Source organism: Dendropsophus ebraccatus, chromosome 3, assembly GCF_027789765.1.
Source record: "Dendropsophus ebraccatus isolate aDenEbr1 chromosome 3, aDenEbr1.pat, whole genome shotgun sequence".
Lineage (NCBI taxonomy): Eukaryota > Metazoa > Chordata > Amphibia > Anura > Hylidae > Dendropsophus > Dendropsophus ebraccatus.
Window position 1 is genome coordinate 122,133,186 of NC_091456.1, and position 16,024 is coordinate 122,149,209.

Genomic DNA, 16,024 nt, shown 5'->3' on the forward strand with positions numbered 1-16,024 from the left:
AAAATCTGACCTGTCTCACTTTATGCTCTTATAGCTCAGTGATGCTTTAACGTATGCTAGCGATTCTGAGATTGTTTTTTCATCACATATGGCACGTTATGTTAGTGGCAAAATTTGGTCACTACTTTGTTTTTGTTTTTGTGAAAAACATCAAAATATCATGAAAAATTTAAAAATTTGCATTTAATGAACTTTGAAATTCTCTGCTTCTAAAAAAAAGAACGTCGTAGCACATAAATTAGTTACTAAGTCACATTACCAATATCTCTTCTTTATTCTGGCATAATTTGGTAAACATATATTACTTTTTTAGGGTGTTATGGGGCTTAGAAATTTATCAGCAAATTATCACATTTTCGTGAAAGTTTCCAAAACTGATTTTAGTAGGCACCAGTTCTTTTTTTAAATGGATTTAGAAGTCTGGTATCCTGAAAACCCCCATAAGTGACCCCATTTGTGAAACTACACACCTTAAAGAATTAATCTAGGGGTATAATGAGCATTTTGACCCTACAGGGGCTGGAGGAAAGTATTCATAATTAGGCAGTAAAAAAATGGAAAATTAAAATTTTCCAATAATATATACGTTTAGATTAAAGTTTCTCATTTTCAAAAGGAACATGAGAGAAAAAGCACCCCAAAATTTGTAACGCACGTTCTCTTGAGTACAACGGTACCCCATATGTGGGTGTAAACCACTGTATGGGCACACAACCGGGCTCAGAAGAAGGGAGCGCCAATTAGCTTTTCCAATGCAGATTTTGCTGAAGAAGTTTCTGAGTGCCAGGTGCGTTTGCAGTGCCCCTGTAGTGTCAGCAGAGAGAAAAAACCCCATAAGTCACCCCATTTTGGAAAGTGCACCCCTCAAAGAATTCATCTTGGTGTGTGGTGACCATTTTGACCCCACAGGTATTACAGGAAAGTATTCAAAAGAATACAGTAAAAATGAAAAACTTGAATTCTTCCAATAATTTCGTTTAGTTTGAAATTTCTCAATTTCACGAGGAACAAGAGAAAAAAAGTACCCCAAAATTTGTAACACAGATTCTTCTGAGTACAATGGTACCCCATATGTGGGCGAAAACCACTGTATGGGCACACAGGAGGGTTCAGAAGGGAAGGAGCGCCAATTAGCTTTTTCAATGCAGATTTTGCTGAAGAAGTTTCTGAGCGCCAGGTGCGTTTGCAGAGCCCCTGTAGTGTCAGCAGAATAGATTCCCCCCAATAAGTCACTCCATTTTGGAAAGTGCACCCCTCAAAGAATTCATTTTGGTGTGTGGTGACCATTTTGACCCCACAGATATTAGAGGAAAGTATTCAAAATTGGCCAGTAAAAATGAAAAACTCGAATTTTTCCAATAATATGTTGGTTTAGTTTGAAATTTCTCAATTTCACGAGGAACAGGAGAGAACACGTACCCCAAAATCTGTAACGCAGGTTCTTCTGAGTAAAACGGTACATCATATGTGGGCATAAACCACTGTATGGGCACACAGCAGGGCTCAGAAGGGAAGGAGCGCCAATTTACTGGAGTAAAACCGCAGCTAGTAATAGTTATTAGAATAGCGCAGTTACTAAAATAAAATAAAAAAAATGAGATTACAGGTAATGTGGGGTGGTTACGGACAGTCTGGGGTGGTTATGGGTAACCTGAGGTGGTTACAGGTAATCTGGGGTGGTTACGGACAACATGGGGTGGTCACGGGCAACCTGCTGTGGTTATGGCAACCTGGGGTGGTTACAGGCAACGTGGGGTGGTTACGGGCAACGTGTGGTGGTTATGGGCAACCTGCAGTGCTTACAGACAATCTGGGGTGGTTACAGGCAACGTGGGGTGGTTACGGGCAATGTGGGGTAGTTACGGATAAACTGAAGTGCTTATAGGTAATCTCGGGTGGGTACCTGTAATCTGGCATGGTTACCGCAATCTGGAGGGGGTCATTGTCAATTTGGGGTGCTCAGAGGCAACGTGCGGTGGTTAGAGGCAACCTGCGGTGGTCAGAGGCGATGTGGCGTGGTCAGAGGCGATGTGGCGTGGTCAGAGGCGACGTGGCGTGGTCAGAGGTGACGTGGCGTGGTCAGAGGCGACGTGCGGTGGTCAGAGGCAATGTGCGGTGGTCACGGGCAACCTGCTGTGGTTACGGCAACCTGGGGTGGTTACAGGCAACGTGGGGTGGTTACGGCCAACGTGGGCTGGTTACGGGCAACCTGCTGTGCTTACAGACAATCTGGGGTGGTTACGGGCAACGTGGGGTGGTTACGGGCAACCTGCAGTGCTTACAGACAATCTGGGGTGGATATGGGCAACGTGGGGTGGTTACAGGCAACCCGCAGTGCTTACAGACAATCTGGGGTGGTTACAGGCAACGTGGGGTGTTTACGGGCAACCCGCAGTGCTTACAGACAATCTGGGGTGGATACGGGCAACGTGGGGTGGTTACGGGCAACCTGCAGTGCTTACAGACAATCTGGGGTGGTTACGGGCAATGTGGGGTGGTTACGGATAAACTGAAGTTCTTATAGGCAATCTGGGGAGGGTTCCTGTAATCTGGCATGGTTACCGCAATCTGGAGGGGGTCATTGGCAATTTGGGGTGGTCAGAGGCAACGTGGTGTGGTCAGAGGCGACGTGCGGTGGTCAGAGGCGACGTGCGGTGGTCAGAGGCATCGTGGCGTGGTCAGAGGCAACATGCGGTGGTTACGTGCAATCTGGGGGGTTACATGTAATCTGGCGTGATTACGGGCAATGGGGGGTTACATGTAATCTGGGGTGGTTACGGGCAACGTGCGGTGGTTACGGGCAACGTGCGGTGGTTACGGGCAACGTGCGGTGGTTACGGGCAACGTGCGGTTGTTACGGGCAACGTGCGGTTGTTATGGGCAACGTGCGGTGGTTACGGGTAATCTGGGGGGGTTAGGGGTAATTTGGGAGTAAACTGCAATTATTACTATAATAAAAAGTGTGTGTTTTATTTTTTGTATGTTTGTCACTTTTTGTACTTTATACATTCATTTTCACTATATTACTATGATTACTGTGATATTTTCTATCACAGTAATCATAGTTCAGTGACAGAGACCAAATTGACAGAGTGACAGTGACAGAGAACCAAATTTTCAGAGTTGGCTGGTTGTGGAGCGCATGCACACTTCATAACCAGCCAGGACACCGAGGAGGAAGGAGCTCCAGGATCAGGTAACGTATATGGGGAAGGGGGGGGGGGGTGACTGGGGGACGGGGGGTGACTCGGGGGGTGACTGGGGGGGTGGGCGACTTTGGGGGGACGGACACATCACTTTTTATCCCCTGTCACCAATCAGTGCCTGCTAATAAGGTAATCAGATGCAGCTGTCAAAGATGACAGCTGCATCCAATTACCGGATGCAGCACTTCCCTGGTGTCTAGTGGCTGCTGCCGGCCACTTCCCTGGTGTCTAGTTACTGCTGCCGGCCAGGAACCGCTCCAAGATGGCGCCGTCCCCGTCTCGGCACTCGTCTGTTTTTGGCTATATACAGCATGGATCAATGAGTGATCAGTGCACTTATACTAGAAGTCCCCCAGGGGGGCTTCTAGTATAAGTGTAAAAGTTTTTAAAAAAGTGATGTTATTAATAAAAAAGCCCCCTCCCCTAAAAAAATCAGAATCACCCCCATTTTTCCAGGTTATAAATAAAAATAAATAAATAAACAACATGTTTGGTATAGCCGCGTGCGTAATCGCCCGAACTATTAATTAATTAATTACATTCCTGATCTCGCACGGTAAATGGCGTAAGCACCAAAAAATCCCAAAGTGCAAAATTGCGCATTTTTGGTCGCATCAAATCCAGAAAAATTGTAATAAAAAGCCATCAAAAAGTCGCATATGCGCAATCAAGGTAACAATAGAAAGAACACATCATGGCGCAAAAAATGACACCTCACACAGCCCCATAGACCAAAGGATAAAAGCGTCATAAGCCTAAGAATGGAGCGATTTTAAAGAACATATATTCGGTAACAATGGTTTGAATTTTTTACAGGCCATCAGATAATATAAAAGTTATACATGTTATATATCGTTGTAATCGTAACGAACTTGAGAAACATATATAACATGTCAGTTTTTCCATAGGACACACGGCGTAAAAACGAAACCCCCCCAAAGAAAAAGAATTGTGTTTTTTTTTTTCAATTTCACTGCGCATATAATTTTTTTCTGGTTTCGCAGCAAAAGTTCAGCCTGTCATTGCAAAGTACAATTAGCGAGTTTGTAGGTGTAAAAATGCAAGTGCCATGGCCTTTTAAGCACAAGGAGGAAAAAATGAAAACGCAAAAACGAAAATTAGCCTGGTCCTGAAGGGGTTAAACAAGACTCTCTCCCATTATTATGAGGAGGGTCACCATCAGGCCTTCCCCCATAATTATAACGGGTCATAGGGAGACTGTTCTAGTACTATCAGATCCAGCACAGTCCCCAGAAGCTTTGGAGACAAAACATGGATTTTCTACCCAGGTTCCACTACAAGTTCTGCCTATCTATCTACAATTTATTAGTGAACTGCCACAAGAACCGATACACAAACAGTAATATGTCGGTTTGTGTATCTGTTCATTGTTCTGTAATAAAGTTTGTTAAAAAGGCTGCTGAGATGACTGCTCAGCAGCCAATTGGCAAACTTGTGCATGTCACCATTGCCCTGGCAATCCCCGGGATAGAAAGACCTTAAAAAGGGTACTAAAACAGTGGGATCATATGAGGAGATAGTGGCTGTCAGAGAGACAAGAGAAGGGGTTGGAAAACATCCTCAGATTCAGACCTCTGTTCACACTAGGGAAAGGTTGCTGATTGTAGCCATAGATACAAAAACCTGAAAAAGGGTAAAAAAAAAACTATGGTCTCATCTGTGCTGAGGAGCTGGTGGTTGGGCTACAGCTGGGTAACCACAGCTGGGCTAATTGAAGAGTGTCAGAGGCCAGTGACAGAGTGTATATAAAAAGGAGGGGGGGGGGGCTCTTTCAATTGAAGCACAACTGCACTCATTGTTGGCGGCCACTGATATAGTTAGGTTCTCTGTTGAGCAGGGAACACGCTATGGCACCTAAACAGATGTGTACATATACTTATCCCTGGGTTGAAACTCCACTATGTCCTGCTGCTGCTGCTCACACAATAGCTGCAGCATTGTGGTTACATCACATATGGATGGTCGGTGAGAAGGTCTAAATTAGGCTGCAGCGCAGACAGGCAAGGACCAGCAGGGTAAAAATATATAAAATATGCACACTCTGCAGGAATTTTATGCAGCAGCTTTGCCATATTGGTTGCCATGCACCAACAGGTTCTGCAAATGCGGGGGGCAAGGCTCTCACACTGCAGGTCTGATGTTTTGCCTGTTATCGCACACCACCTTGCCTGGATTGAGGTTGAGCGACAGTAATCACTCGTCTGTCTGCTGTTCCATACCACTTGGCTCTGCTGAGGTGTTTGGTTTTTCCCCCCAGACAGATGAGTTCCAGAACAGGCTGCTGTCGCTTATCCCTGTGCTGAAGTTAGTGGTGCATCAGCTATGGTGAGAGTATGAGTAGGTGGCAGAGAAGTAAAATTGGTTTGCGGAGGAGGCAAGGATTGACGTCTAGCAATCCAGGGTGGTGGTAGGACAAGCGCCAAAACGCTGCACAGTGGAGGCTTGGCTGCCAGTACATTAGCCCAGTGCACAGGGAGATGTAACGTCCCTGCCCCAGATTACTGGTCCACATATTGTTGGTTATGTGGAACGTGCCACTGATGTTGTTGCAAAGAGCAAAACTTATTTTCTCCCTATCATGATGATGCCGGGCAGGGATGGCCCACCTAGAAAAGCAGTGGCGGCTGAGAATCACATAGAAAAGTAAAGTCCTGTAAAATATGTAGGTGCTATATTAGTAATTAGTTATTTCTCAGGAGAGAAACGTTAAAGGAGAGGGGTTAGCGGCACGGGAGGGAAAGGGGTCAGCAGCACGGGCGGGAGGGGGGGGCAACGGCATGGGATTGAGAGGGGTAAGCGGCACGGGCGGGAGAGGGGTCAGTGGCATGGGAGGGAGAGGGGTCAGCGGCACAGGCGGGAGAGGGGTCAGCAGTACCAGTCAAAACGTCATATAATAAAATATGATGAATTTGATTGTAATTATGGACTTGATCTTTACAAATATAAAAGTCAGACAGCTATTTAGGTTCTTACACACAGTCACCCCTACCTTAGTTGTTACCCATCCTTACCCCAGTTGTTACATATCGCTACCCTAGTTGCTACATCTTTGCAATGAAAACAGCAGCCGTTCTTTTCAGTCTGCGCGGCATTGCACTGAAATCAATGCAGTGCCGCCCGTTTTGTGGGCACGCCCGTTTCATGTTTTCCCTAAGGCCATGCAAATAATTGACATGTCAATTATTTGTGGCCAATAATGCAGGAACAACGTGTTCCCACCCTGTCCACACAATGTATGGCCATTCTGACGGCTGTACATTGCTTGGTCTGCAATGGTTAATTGGATTGCAGGCACATTTGGGTTGCAGACACATTAAAATGATGTACTGTACCTGCGGGCAATATGGCAGTATCCGCAGCAGGATTATGTCAAACTACAATCTTTGTTAATATAGTGTGTGTCTCTCTTGCCACAGGCCCCTAACGTGCAAAATTGTAACAGTATCTCGGTTGGCCATTACCAGGGAATGGAAGACTCATAGCCATAGATGTCATAGCAGAGATCAGACAGATATATCAATTAGAGAGATATATAGTGTTTGGGAGGGGCACCATCAAATTCTTTCATGCCCAGTGGACCGCGATGGAAGATAGAAAGTACCATACCCCACCTTAAGCTATTAGTGAAATCTTGACCTCCTCTGGTAGCACGCGCCATATCCAGGTGATCTATTTATTTATAAGGTGCTTACACCTACATCCTACACTTATTCCTATTTTTAGTGATTAAGCCACAAAATCTAAATAATCTCACATTTTACATGCCCATGAGTTTTGCTTTAAATTGTTCTTGATCCCTGTATGTAAGGTTTATTTTATGTGTTTTTTCTCTTTTCCTATATTGCTTGTTACTGTGTTATTGTCTTTGGTATGTGGACTAACTAACACACTGCATCAAGCCTTAACCCCTTTTTTGCACTTTTGCTTTTTCCACTTTATGTTTAAAGTGACAGCTGCATTGGAATGCTTAATTAGCCGGCGCGGGAACGGAAACTGCGCTGGCTAATAGAGGCGCTCCCCGGCTACAGATATTATTATTTATTATTATTATTATTTATTTATAGAGCGCACTTAATTCCAGAGCGCTATACAGGTGACAGGGGTAACAAACAAGAACATTACAAGATCAAAACACATTACATGAAGGCAGATGGCAGACTGATACATGGGGAAGAGGACCCTGCCCGTGAGGGCTTACAATCTATAAGGTACTGGGAGAGAAACAGGAGGTAAAGTGCAGCCATTCAAGTGTGATGCAGAGTTATTGTAGGTTGTAGCCTTGTTTGAAGAGATGGGTTTTTAGGTTACTTTTGAAGGACTTGATGGTGCATGAGAGCCGGATATGTCGGGGTAGCGAGTTCCAGAGTATTGGGGAGGCTCGGGCAAAGTCTTGGAGGCGGTTGTGCGAGGTACGAACAAGGGGGGAGCGCAGACAGAGGTCACTGGAGGATCAAAGGTTGCGTGAGGGATGGTAGCAGGATATCAGGTCGGTGATGTACGGAGGGGGCAGGTTGTGGATGGCCTTGTACGTCATGGTCAATAATTTAAAGTGAATACGTTGGGCAATGGGGAGCCAGTGGAGGGATTGGCAGAGGGGAGAGGCAGAGGCAAAGCGAGAGGAAAAGTGGATTAGTCGGGCGGCAGAGTTAAGGATAGACTGGAGGGGAGCAAGGGAGTTAGATGGAAGGCCAGAGAGGAGGATGTTACAATAGTCCAAGCGGGAAATAATGAGAGCATGTATCAGCAGTTTGGTGGAGTCAGGGGTGAGAAAAGAGCGGATTCTGGAAATGTTTTTGAGGTGAAAGCGGCAGGAGGTGGTCAGGGCCTGAATATGCGGTTTAAAAGACAGGGCCGAATCAAAGGTGACCCCAAGGCAGCGGACTTGGGGGACAGGGGATAGAGTGCAGCCATTGATAGTGATTGTCAGATTAGACGGCAGGGTAGGGCGAGATGTGGGAAAAATTATAAGTTCTGTTTTGTCCATGTTGAGTTTTAGAAAGCGGGAAAAGAAGAAGGAAGATATGGCCGACAGACACTCTGGAATCCTAGATAGCAAAGAGGTGACATCTGGACCAGAGAGGTAGATCTGAGTGTCATCAGCGTAGAGGTGGTACCTGAAGCCGTGGGATTCTATGATATGTCCCAGGCCAGAGGTATAGATGGGGAAGAGAAGAGGCCCAAGTACAGAGCCTTGGGGAACACCAACTATGAGCGGATGAGGAGAGGAGGTGGTGTGAGAATGGGAGACACTAAAAGTGCGGTTGGAGAGGTAAGAGGAGATCCAGGAGAGGGCTGAGCAAGTGACGCCAAGGATGAGAGAATTTGTAAGAGGAGAGAATGGTTGACTGTGTCAAAGGCAGAAGATAGGTCAAGGAGAAGGAGCACAGAATATTGGCGTGAGGTTTTGGCAGTTAGCAGGTCATTGGCCACTTTGGTTAAGGCAGTTTCTGTGGAGTGGTGGTAGCGGAAGCCAGATTGCAGGGAGTCAAAAAGCGAGTTGGATGCAAGGTGGGAGGCTAGTTCATGGTAGACATGCTGTTCTAGGAGTTTTGAGGCAAAAGGGAGAAGCGAGATGGGGCGGTAACTGGATAAGGAAGTAGGGTCAAGGGATGGCTTTTTAAGGATAGGTGTGATGGTTGCATGTTTATATGGAGATGGGAAGATTCCAGAAGTTAGTGATAGATTGAAGAGATGTATTAGTGCTGGGACAAGTGCTGAGGAGAGGTTGGGTATAAGGTGGGATGGGATTGGGTCAAGTGCGCAGGTGGTGAGATGTGATGTGGAGAGTAGTTTGGAGAGATGTTTTTTCCGTGATGGTGGAGAGGTGAGTTAGTGGGATGGGATTGGATGGGCACGAGGGGGGGGGGGGGGGGCTGAGGGGACTGTAAGGTGAAGCTTACTCTGATGTCATCAATTTTCTGCTTGAAGAATGTGGCAAAGTCCTCAGCAGAGATAAGAGATGTGGGGGGTGGCAGTGGGGGGCAGAGAAGAGAGTTGAAGGTGTTAAACAGTTGCCTAGGATTTTGAGATAAGGAGGATATGAGGGAAGTAAAGTAGTCCTGTTTAGCAGAGCTGAGGGCAGATTTGAAATCAAGGAGTGCTTGCCTGTATGTCTGGAAGTGTCCCTCGGAGTGGGACTTCTTCCAGTGCCGCTCGGCAGCTCTGGACACTCGCCTTAGTTGTTTGTTTATGTGGGTGTGCCATGGCTGTCTGTTTATGCATCGTGTTCTCTTTTTCGTAAGGTGGGCAACAGAGTCAAGAGCGGAAGTTATTGTGGAGTTGTAGAAGGTTGCGGCTGTGTCAGTGTCGTTCAGAGAGTGTATGGTGGAGAGTGGCGTGAGGGAGTCAGAGAGTGTTTGGGTGTTGAGGTTTCTAAGGTTCCTGCAAGAGTGGGCAAAGTTCTGGACTGGGGGAGCAGATGAGGAGAAGAGAGAAGAGAATGTTAGGAGGTTGTGGTTAGAGATGTTAAGAGGTGTGCTGTGAGGTCAGATATAGGGCAGAGGTGGGAAAAGATGAGGTCCAGTGTGTGACCCTTTTTGTGAGTGGCCATGAAGGACCACTGTGTGAGGCTGAGGGAAGAGGCTAGGGATAGGAGTTTAGAGGCGGCTGATTTGGATATGTCAATGGGGATATTGAAGTCGCCCATGATGATAGTGGGAATATCTGTTGAGAGGAAATGTAGTAGCCAAGTGTTGAATTGGTCAAGGAAGGTGGTTGCAGAGCCTGGTGGTCGGTAGATGACGGCCCTTTGGAGGTTAGAGGGGGAGTAGATTAGGATAGAGTGTACTTTAAAGGAGGTGAGGGTGAGGGCAGGGAGAGGAGGGCTTGGGGTAAAGGAGCAGTTGTCCATTAGTAGCAGGCCAACCCCACCACCATGTTTATTGCCAGGGCGAGGGGTGTGAGTAAACTGGAGCCCACCGTAGGAAAGCAGCAGGGGAAGCAGTGTCAGTAGGGGGTCAGCCATGTCTCAATTAGGCCTAGGAAGAAGAGGTTGTGGTAAAGGAAGAGATTGTGTATGAATGTGAGTTTATTGCGGACAGAGCGTGCGTTGCAGAGTGCAGCGGAGAAAGAGACAGGGGGAGGGGGGTCAGGACGGATGCGTATGGTGTTAGAGGGGCGGCGTGATGAAGAGAAATGTGGCCGAAAGGAGGGCAGATGCAGGGTAGATGAGATCTGGTGAGGGGGGCATGGGTTTGGTTAAATGTCGCCGGCAGTGAGAAGCAGCAGAGACAGAGACAGCAGGTGTGAGTAGGTGAGGGGGCCCGGACATTAAGAGCATTTAGAGGTAAAGGTTTTAGTGTATGGAAAAAGGATAACAGGAGGGGTGAGATCAGTGGGTAAAAGAGCTGGAAATAGCAGCCAGGAGCAGTGCCGTTCAGAGCAGGGTCCCGGCGGGACCCCTCTCTGAACTCCCCCAGCGCCATCATGATGTACCAGGTACGTCATGGGACGCCAAGGGGTTAAAGCGACTCTGTACCAACAATCTGACCTTCAGATAGCTGCTTTTAATCCAAGATCTGTCCTGCGCTCCGTTTGGCAGGTGATGCAGTTATTGTGCTTAAAGACAACGTTTAAATTGGCAGCCCCGTGCCCTACAGAATCCTGCGGTTTAGGTGCCCAGACAGTCTAAAAACAGCTGACCTTCATGTCACCTCTTCCTGCTCCCTCATCTCCCTCGGCCCCCTCCCCCCTCCATAAGGATAGAATGGAGAGAGCAGAGCCCGTCTTCAATGGCTTCTCTGTAATAAAGACGTGTTTGCCTGATAATGCACAGTTAAGAAGTCGGGGGGGGGGGGGAGGCTGGGAGATTGCTTCTTGAGTACAGAAGGAGGCTTTTTTGGCTGATAAAACCTATTACAGAGTTTCTTAAAATCGCTTATACTACTCATTTCTACAATAAAACATATGACAGTTACGCTTTAAGACACCTGTGCAAATGTTCAGCATGGAGAAAATGTTCCAGTGGCATTCCTAATGATGAAGATTCTGGGGAGGAGGGACGGAGGGGTGGTGCAAAGTTAGGGCGCAGACACTCCCGTACGGCACGGGCACAATAACTGCATCACCTGCCAATCCGGACCGCAGGATTAAAAGCAGCTATTTGAAGGTACAAGTGGTTTGGGGGGGTCGGATTGTGGGTACAGAGTCGCTTTAAAGACTTTTTGAGACAGCAGTAAACCTTGAATTTGTTGTACCCTTTGTACATAGTTGCTTTGATAACTGATACTTGATTTCCTGTCTTTGTAAAAACTTGAAAAAAACTTTCAATACAGCTTTTTAAAACGTTAATACAGTGTGTGAACAAACCCTTACAGTGAGAAACTGCTTACAATTTTAATATAAATTTCAATTTAAATTTTCAAATTAATTTGAAATAGATTGTCCTGTTGATAACCAACATTTTGATGCATTTGCAGCCATCTACCCACTCCAATACCCATTTTACATGCATTTTTGTGGCATAAAGTTTGTGTCCCCGTTGACTTCAATGGTGTTCAAGTCTGCATAAAATTCCAGGGTGTCAAACTTTTTTTTGTCAAGTTCGAGCCCGAATTTTAAGAATAATGACTGCAGAAGATTGTCTAGCCAAGAACATAGTTCTTCCATCAATTATACCACTTCGGCTATTACAGGATTACATGATGGGGGGGAAGGGTACTTTGTGTAATTTCAGGTACATGTAAAATGTGGGATTTTTCTTCTACTACTTACCTTTCTCTCCTAGCTTTTATTCTTTCTTCTTCATACCTACAACAAAATATAGTACATGATAACACTTCATAGGATTGATGTACATTATTTTAAACTCCATTCCATTTTCTCACTGTCTCTTTGTAAATAAACCTCAAAGAGGTTTTCACAAAAAACATTTATTACATATTTACAGGATAAGTGTTAAAGGAGAAGTCCATTATCGGGCATTTTTTTTTTCAAGAGAAAAACCTGTACCAAATCATGTAGATCATAGCATAGTGGGGTCTACAGCACTGTACTCAGACCCAGGAAGTCTCCCTCACCTTCCAAATCATGGCAGATCCACTTCAGGCTGGGGCTTGCATCAGTGGACAAGACTGTGGAGGTAATCTCTCCATAGCTGTAACCCCTCTATGTGCCCACATATGTCCTGCTCTTTCCTTCATGCTCCCTGCAGTCTGTCAGGCCTTATGTTTCCTATCCTCTCCATTCCTGCTACAATCGTCCTGCACTTACACTCAGCTATACACACTGCTGCTATATTGTGCTTGCACTCACACTCAGCCATTCACACTGCTGTATAGAAAGGTTTCTGTTAGTGTCCTCCTGCACAGCTCTGTGATTCTCACTTTCTGATTGATCCATGCTGAACACACCCCTTCCCCATTGTGGTCATGTGACCATACAGACCACTGACAGCAGTCCTGCTTCTCTCTTCTAGCCTGTTGTACTACGCTACTGCATTTTGGGGATCTGCAGTTCCATCTTGTATCTACAAACTGCTGCTGTATTTTCAGGTTTATGCACTTACTATACATTATACTGAACATGCTGGTTGCTCCACATGCTAGTAATCCAAGGCACAACTGTATTTCCCTATGGCCCATGGGGCACTGCAGGTGAAGTTTCTTACCTACTTCCTCAGCACTGTTTTTGTGCTTTTAGCAGTTTAATCCTTATGCAAATAAGTCTTTTGGTGCACTGGAGGGTGGGACAACAGTACCCAGTGCAACCTTCTAATGAATATCAATGGAGCAAGTTGGCTGGGGGTGGGGTTGGGGCAGTGCACTAAAACAATACTTGTAATTTGGATTTTTTTTTTTAAGGGTATGTTATTTGATGTACGGTCACATGAACATTATATTTTACTAGTTTGGACCTTTTTGCACATGGCAGAACCAACTATAAAACACTGGGGGGGGAGGGAGGGGGAGAAGAAGGCAAGTCTGCCTGCTGCATTTAAGGTAAACAGGAGAAGAGAGAGCTTAGAGAAAGAAAAGATGATTAGTGTAAGATTTAGGTAAGTTAGCGGATGGAGCAGGCACAAAGTGTTAGGTTCAGTGTAGAGAAGCCACAGAAAGCAAATCTGTTGATTTGGGGAAAAGGAGCAGTATACAGAGAAAAGAGGAAAGGACCTAGGTCTGATCTATGAGGAACTTCTAGGGTAAGGAAACGAGGAGAATAAAGAGAGCCAGCAAATGATACACTTAAAGGGGAACTCCACATAAGGAAAACATGTTTTCTATTAAAAGTACATTAAATGTTATATAGATGTGTCTATACAATGTATTACCATATCTGTATGGTTCTGCCACACTGGTAGCTGATAGAAATCCAGGAAGTGAAGAAAAAGGCCTCTGTGCCAATTCACATTGTCTCCTACTCCCACTGCTCTCCCACCTTAGGAGACAAATATTGCATGCCTCTGTCTCACATTGTGTGTGTTTGCTAGGCACAGGCTGATGATGCAGACAGTTGGCAGGGCATGATGTCACAGGAGGCTTGGCTGGATCCCCCAATTCCCTGAGTGATTCACCATCTCTGACCAGCCAGAAGCAGCTGCTGCACTGATTTCACTGATTGTGCAAAAGTCTGCCGTGAAATTAGGGCTGTGTTCACACATGGAGTTTCATTGCAGTACTACAGCGTATTCACAAAAATAATGCAGTAACACAAGTAAAATGATGCTAAACGGCAGAGGATCAGAGCCGGCACTGCCAATTCCACCTGGAGAAAAAACGAGGCATAAACAGTATATCCCATGTAAGGTAACATGAAGGTAAGTCCTTATTGTGGGGCTCAACCTCAAAGATAAAAGATGCTTGATCATAATATGTGCGTGGAAATAAAAAGAAACAAAAAGTATTCAAAAAGTTTTTTACTTTATTTCAATATCAGTGTTACAGGTAGAGAATACAGTGTGCTGTTACAGGTAGTAACTGTGTGCTGTCTGGGTGGGACCACAATAAAATGATAAAGTACTGCAAATAATTCCGTAACACAATAAAACTGCAATATGTGAACACAGCCTAGATGTTCTGCAACAGATTTGGGCGGGGAATGGGCAGGGTGAAGGACTGTGATGAACAGCTGAGGGAAAGCATTGCATTCTGGTATTGCATTCTGGGAACTGCTCAACCAGGAAGTACAGAAACAAGATACATAACAAAAAACCCCAAAACAAATGGATTTTTGGTAGTTTCAAAACTGGGATAGATAGGTAAGTAATGCTATATGCTTCTGCAGAAGGTTCATTTTTTTAAACCTTTACCTGGAGTTCCCCTTTAAGAAATCAACACAGGTCAGAAACCATCTGGCCCCTGAGCCACCAATAACATGTAGTGCTACTGTTTTAATAGCGCTGTCAGCAAAAATTGCTCCCTGTTGGCTAATAGTGGTTGTCCTCAGCTGCTGGAGTTGTTGGGTATGTCCCAAGCCCACTTCATACACTCTTAATGGCTCCAGGGTTGTTAAGAGGGTGATATTGTAGAATGGAAAAGAGTTAGGGCCCTATTACACGAGTGATAACACGAGTCTGTTACAGAGACAACAATCAGGCAATGAAACAGCTGCAGCTGTCAGGAACAGGAAGCTGCGGAGCACAGGACAGAAAACCGAGAACGGGGGGAACTTAGGTTTCAGGTGTTTGGGCAAGGGCTTCATGGACATCGCTAACAATGTCCATGCAGCCCTTACTGCCCGATTATTGGGCTGTCTAAAAGGTCCAGTAAACAAGCGCCGATCTATCAAAAAAATGCTCGTTTACTAAAATGATCGAGCCGTAGTCGGCCCGTGTAATAGGACCCTTAGTTTTACTATTGAAAATGTTCCAGAATTATGGCATAACTAAAAAAATAAAGCTAAAAATAGCAAATAAGTATAAGAAAATTTATTAGAAAAAGTATAAAATAATAAATCAAATTGAAAAAAAATTGGAGAATAATTACAAGTTTGTATAAATATACACTGTACATATATATATATATATATATATATATATATATAATGTAAAGTGCATCATAGATATTACAACTACTGTGACATCTGGGGGTTACTCATTCGCTGGGATCACCATCTCTCAGATTTGAGATGGTTGGCACACCACAAAATGCAGTCCACAACATGCTGTACATTTAAACTGCCCCTACTCAGCTTTATTCTTCCAACATAGGAAAACACAAATAGGCAACACTCTGCACATAAATCAGTTTAAAACCTAGGCGGTCTAGCCACTTACTGCACAATCCTGGCTTACCTAACTGGGCCTACTGCTCAGTATCCCCAGTTGTTACTTACTGGTTTGACCAAGTCCTCTTGGCTGCAGTTCCCACAATTCTAGCACTGCCTGTGTTCTCCCACACTGGGAGTCTTTACTAGGAGCCATTACCTGGGAAGTTCTGAAGTCTCTAATAGAGCTCCACTAGGTGGATTCCTGAATCTCATCAGCTCTCAGACTGGAGTGGAGTATATGGACCAGGAGCTGCCCCTGAGCCTCAATTGCGACTCCAGAGGCATATAATTGCCTCTTCAAGCCAGACTACTATTTGAAGCCTTAATCATTAAATTGCCTTTAGGCAACATAATCCATTGATGCATAGTGCATTGTTGTGGTTCATATGTGGTCCCTAATCCATCATAGTCCATAAAATAACCATATATGAGGTCCACATAAGAGGTCGTCAGCAAAGGGAGGTATAGAATTTCCTACAACCAGAGGATCTCATCACGAAAAGTATTTAGATACCATCATCCTAGGATAAACAAACAATCAAGCTATAGAGTAGATAGATAAAAGCAATTAAAAATTATATCATGCTTAAGAT

The 16,024-nt window shown here is 45.1% G+C and overlaps 1 protein-coding gene across 2 annotated transcripts in view; it reads right to left on the bottom strand.

Moving 5' to 3' along the window:
• Window positions 1–16,024, bottom strand: part of ATCAY (ATCAY kinesin light chain interacting caytaxin) — a 211,983-nt gene that overhangs the window by 19,546 nt on the left and 176,413 nt on the right. For both annotated transcript variants that reach the window (XM_069962602.1, XM_069962604.1), the window contains exon 10: window positions 11,940–11,975. In XM_069962602.1, coding sequence (XP_069818703.1) covers window positions 11,940–11,975 — 36 coding nt within the window. The remainder of the gene's footprint in view (window positions 1–11,939; window positions 11,976–16,024) is intronic.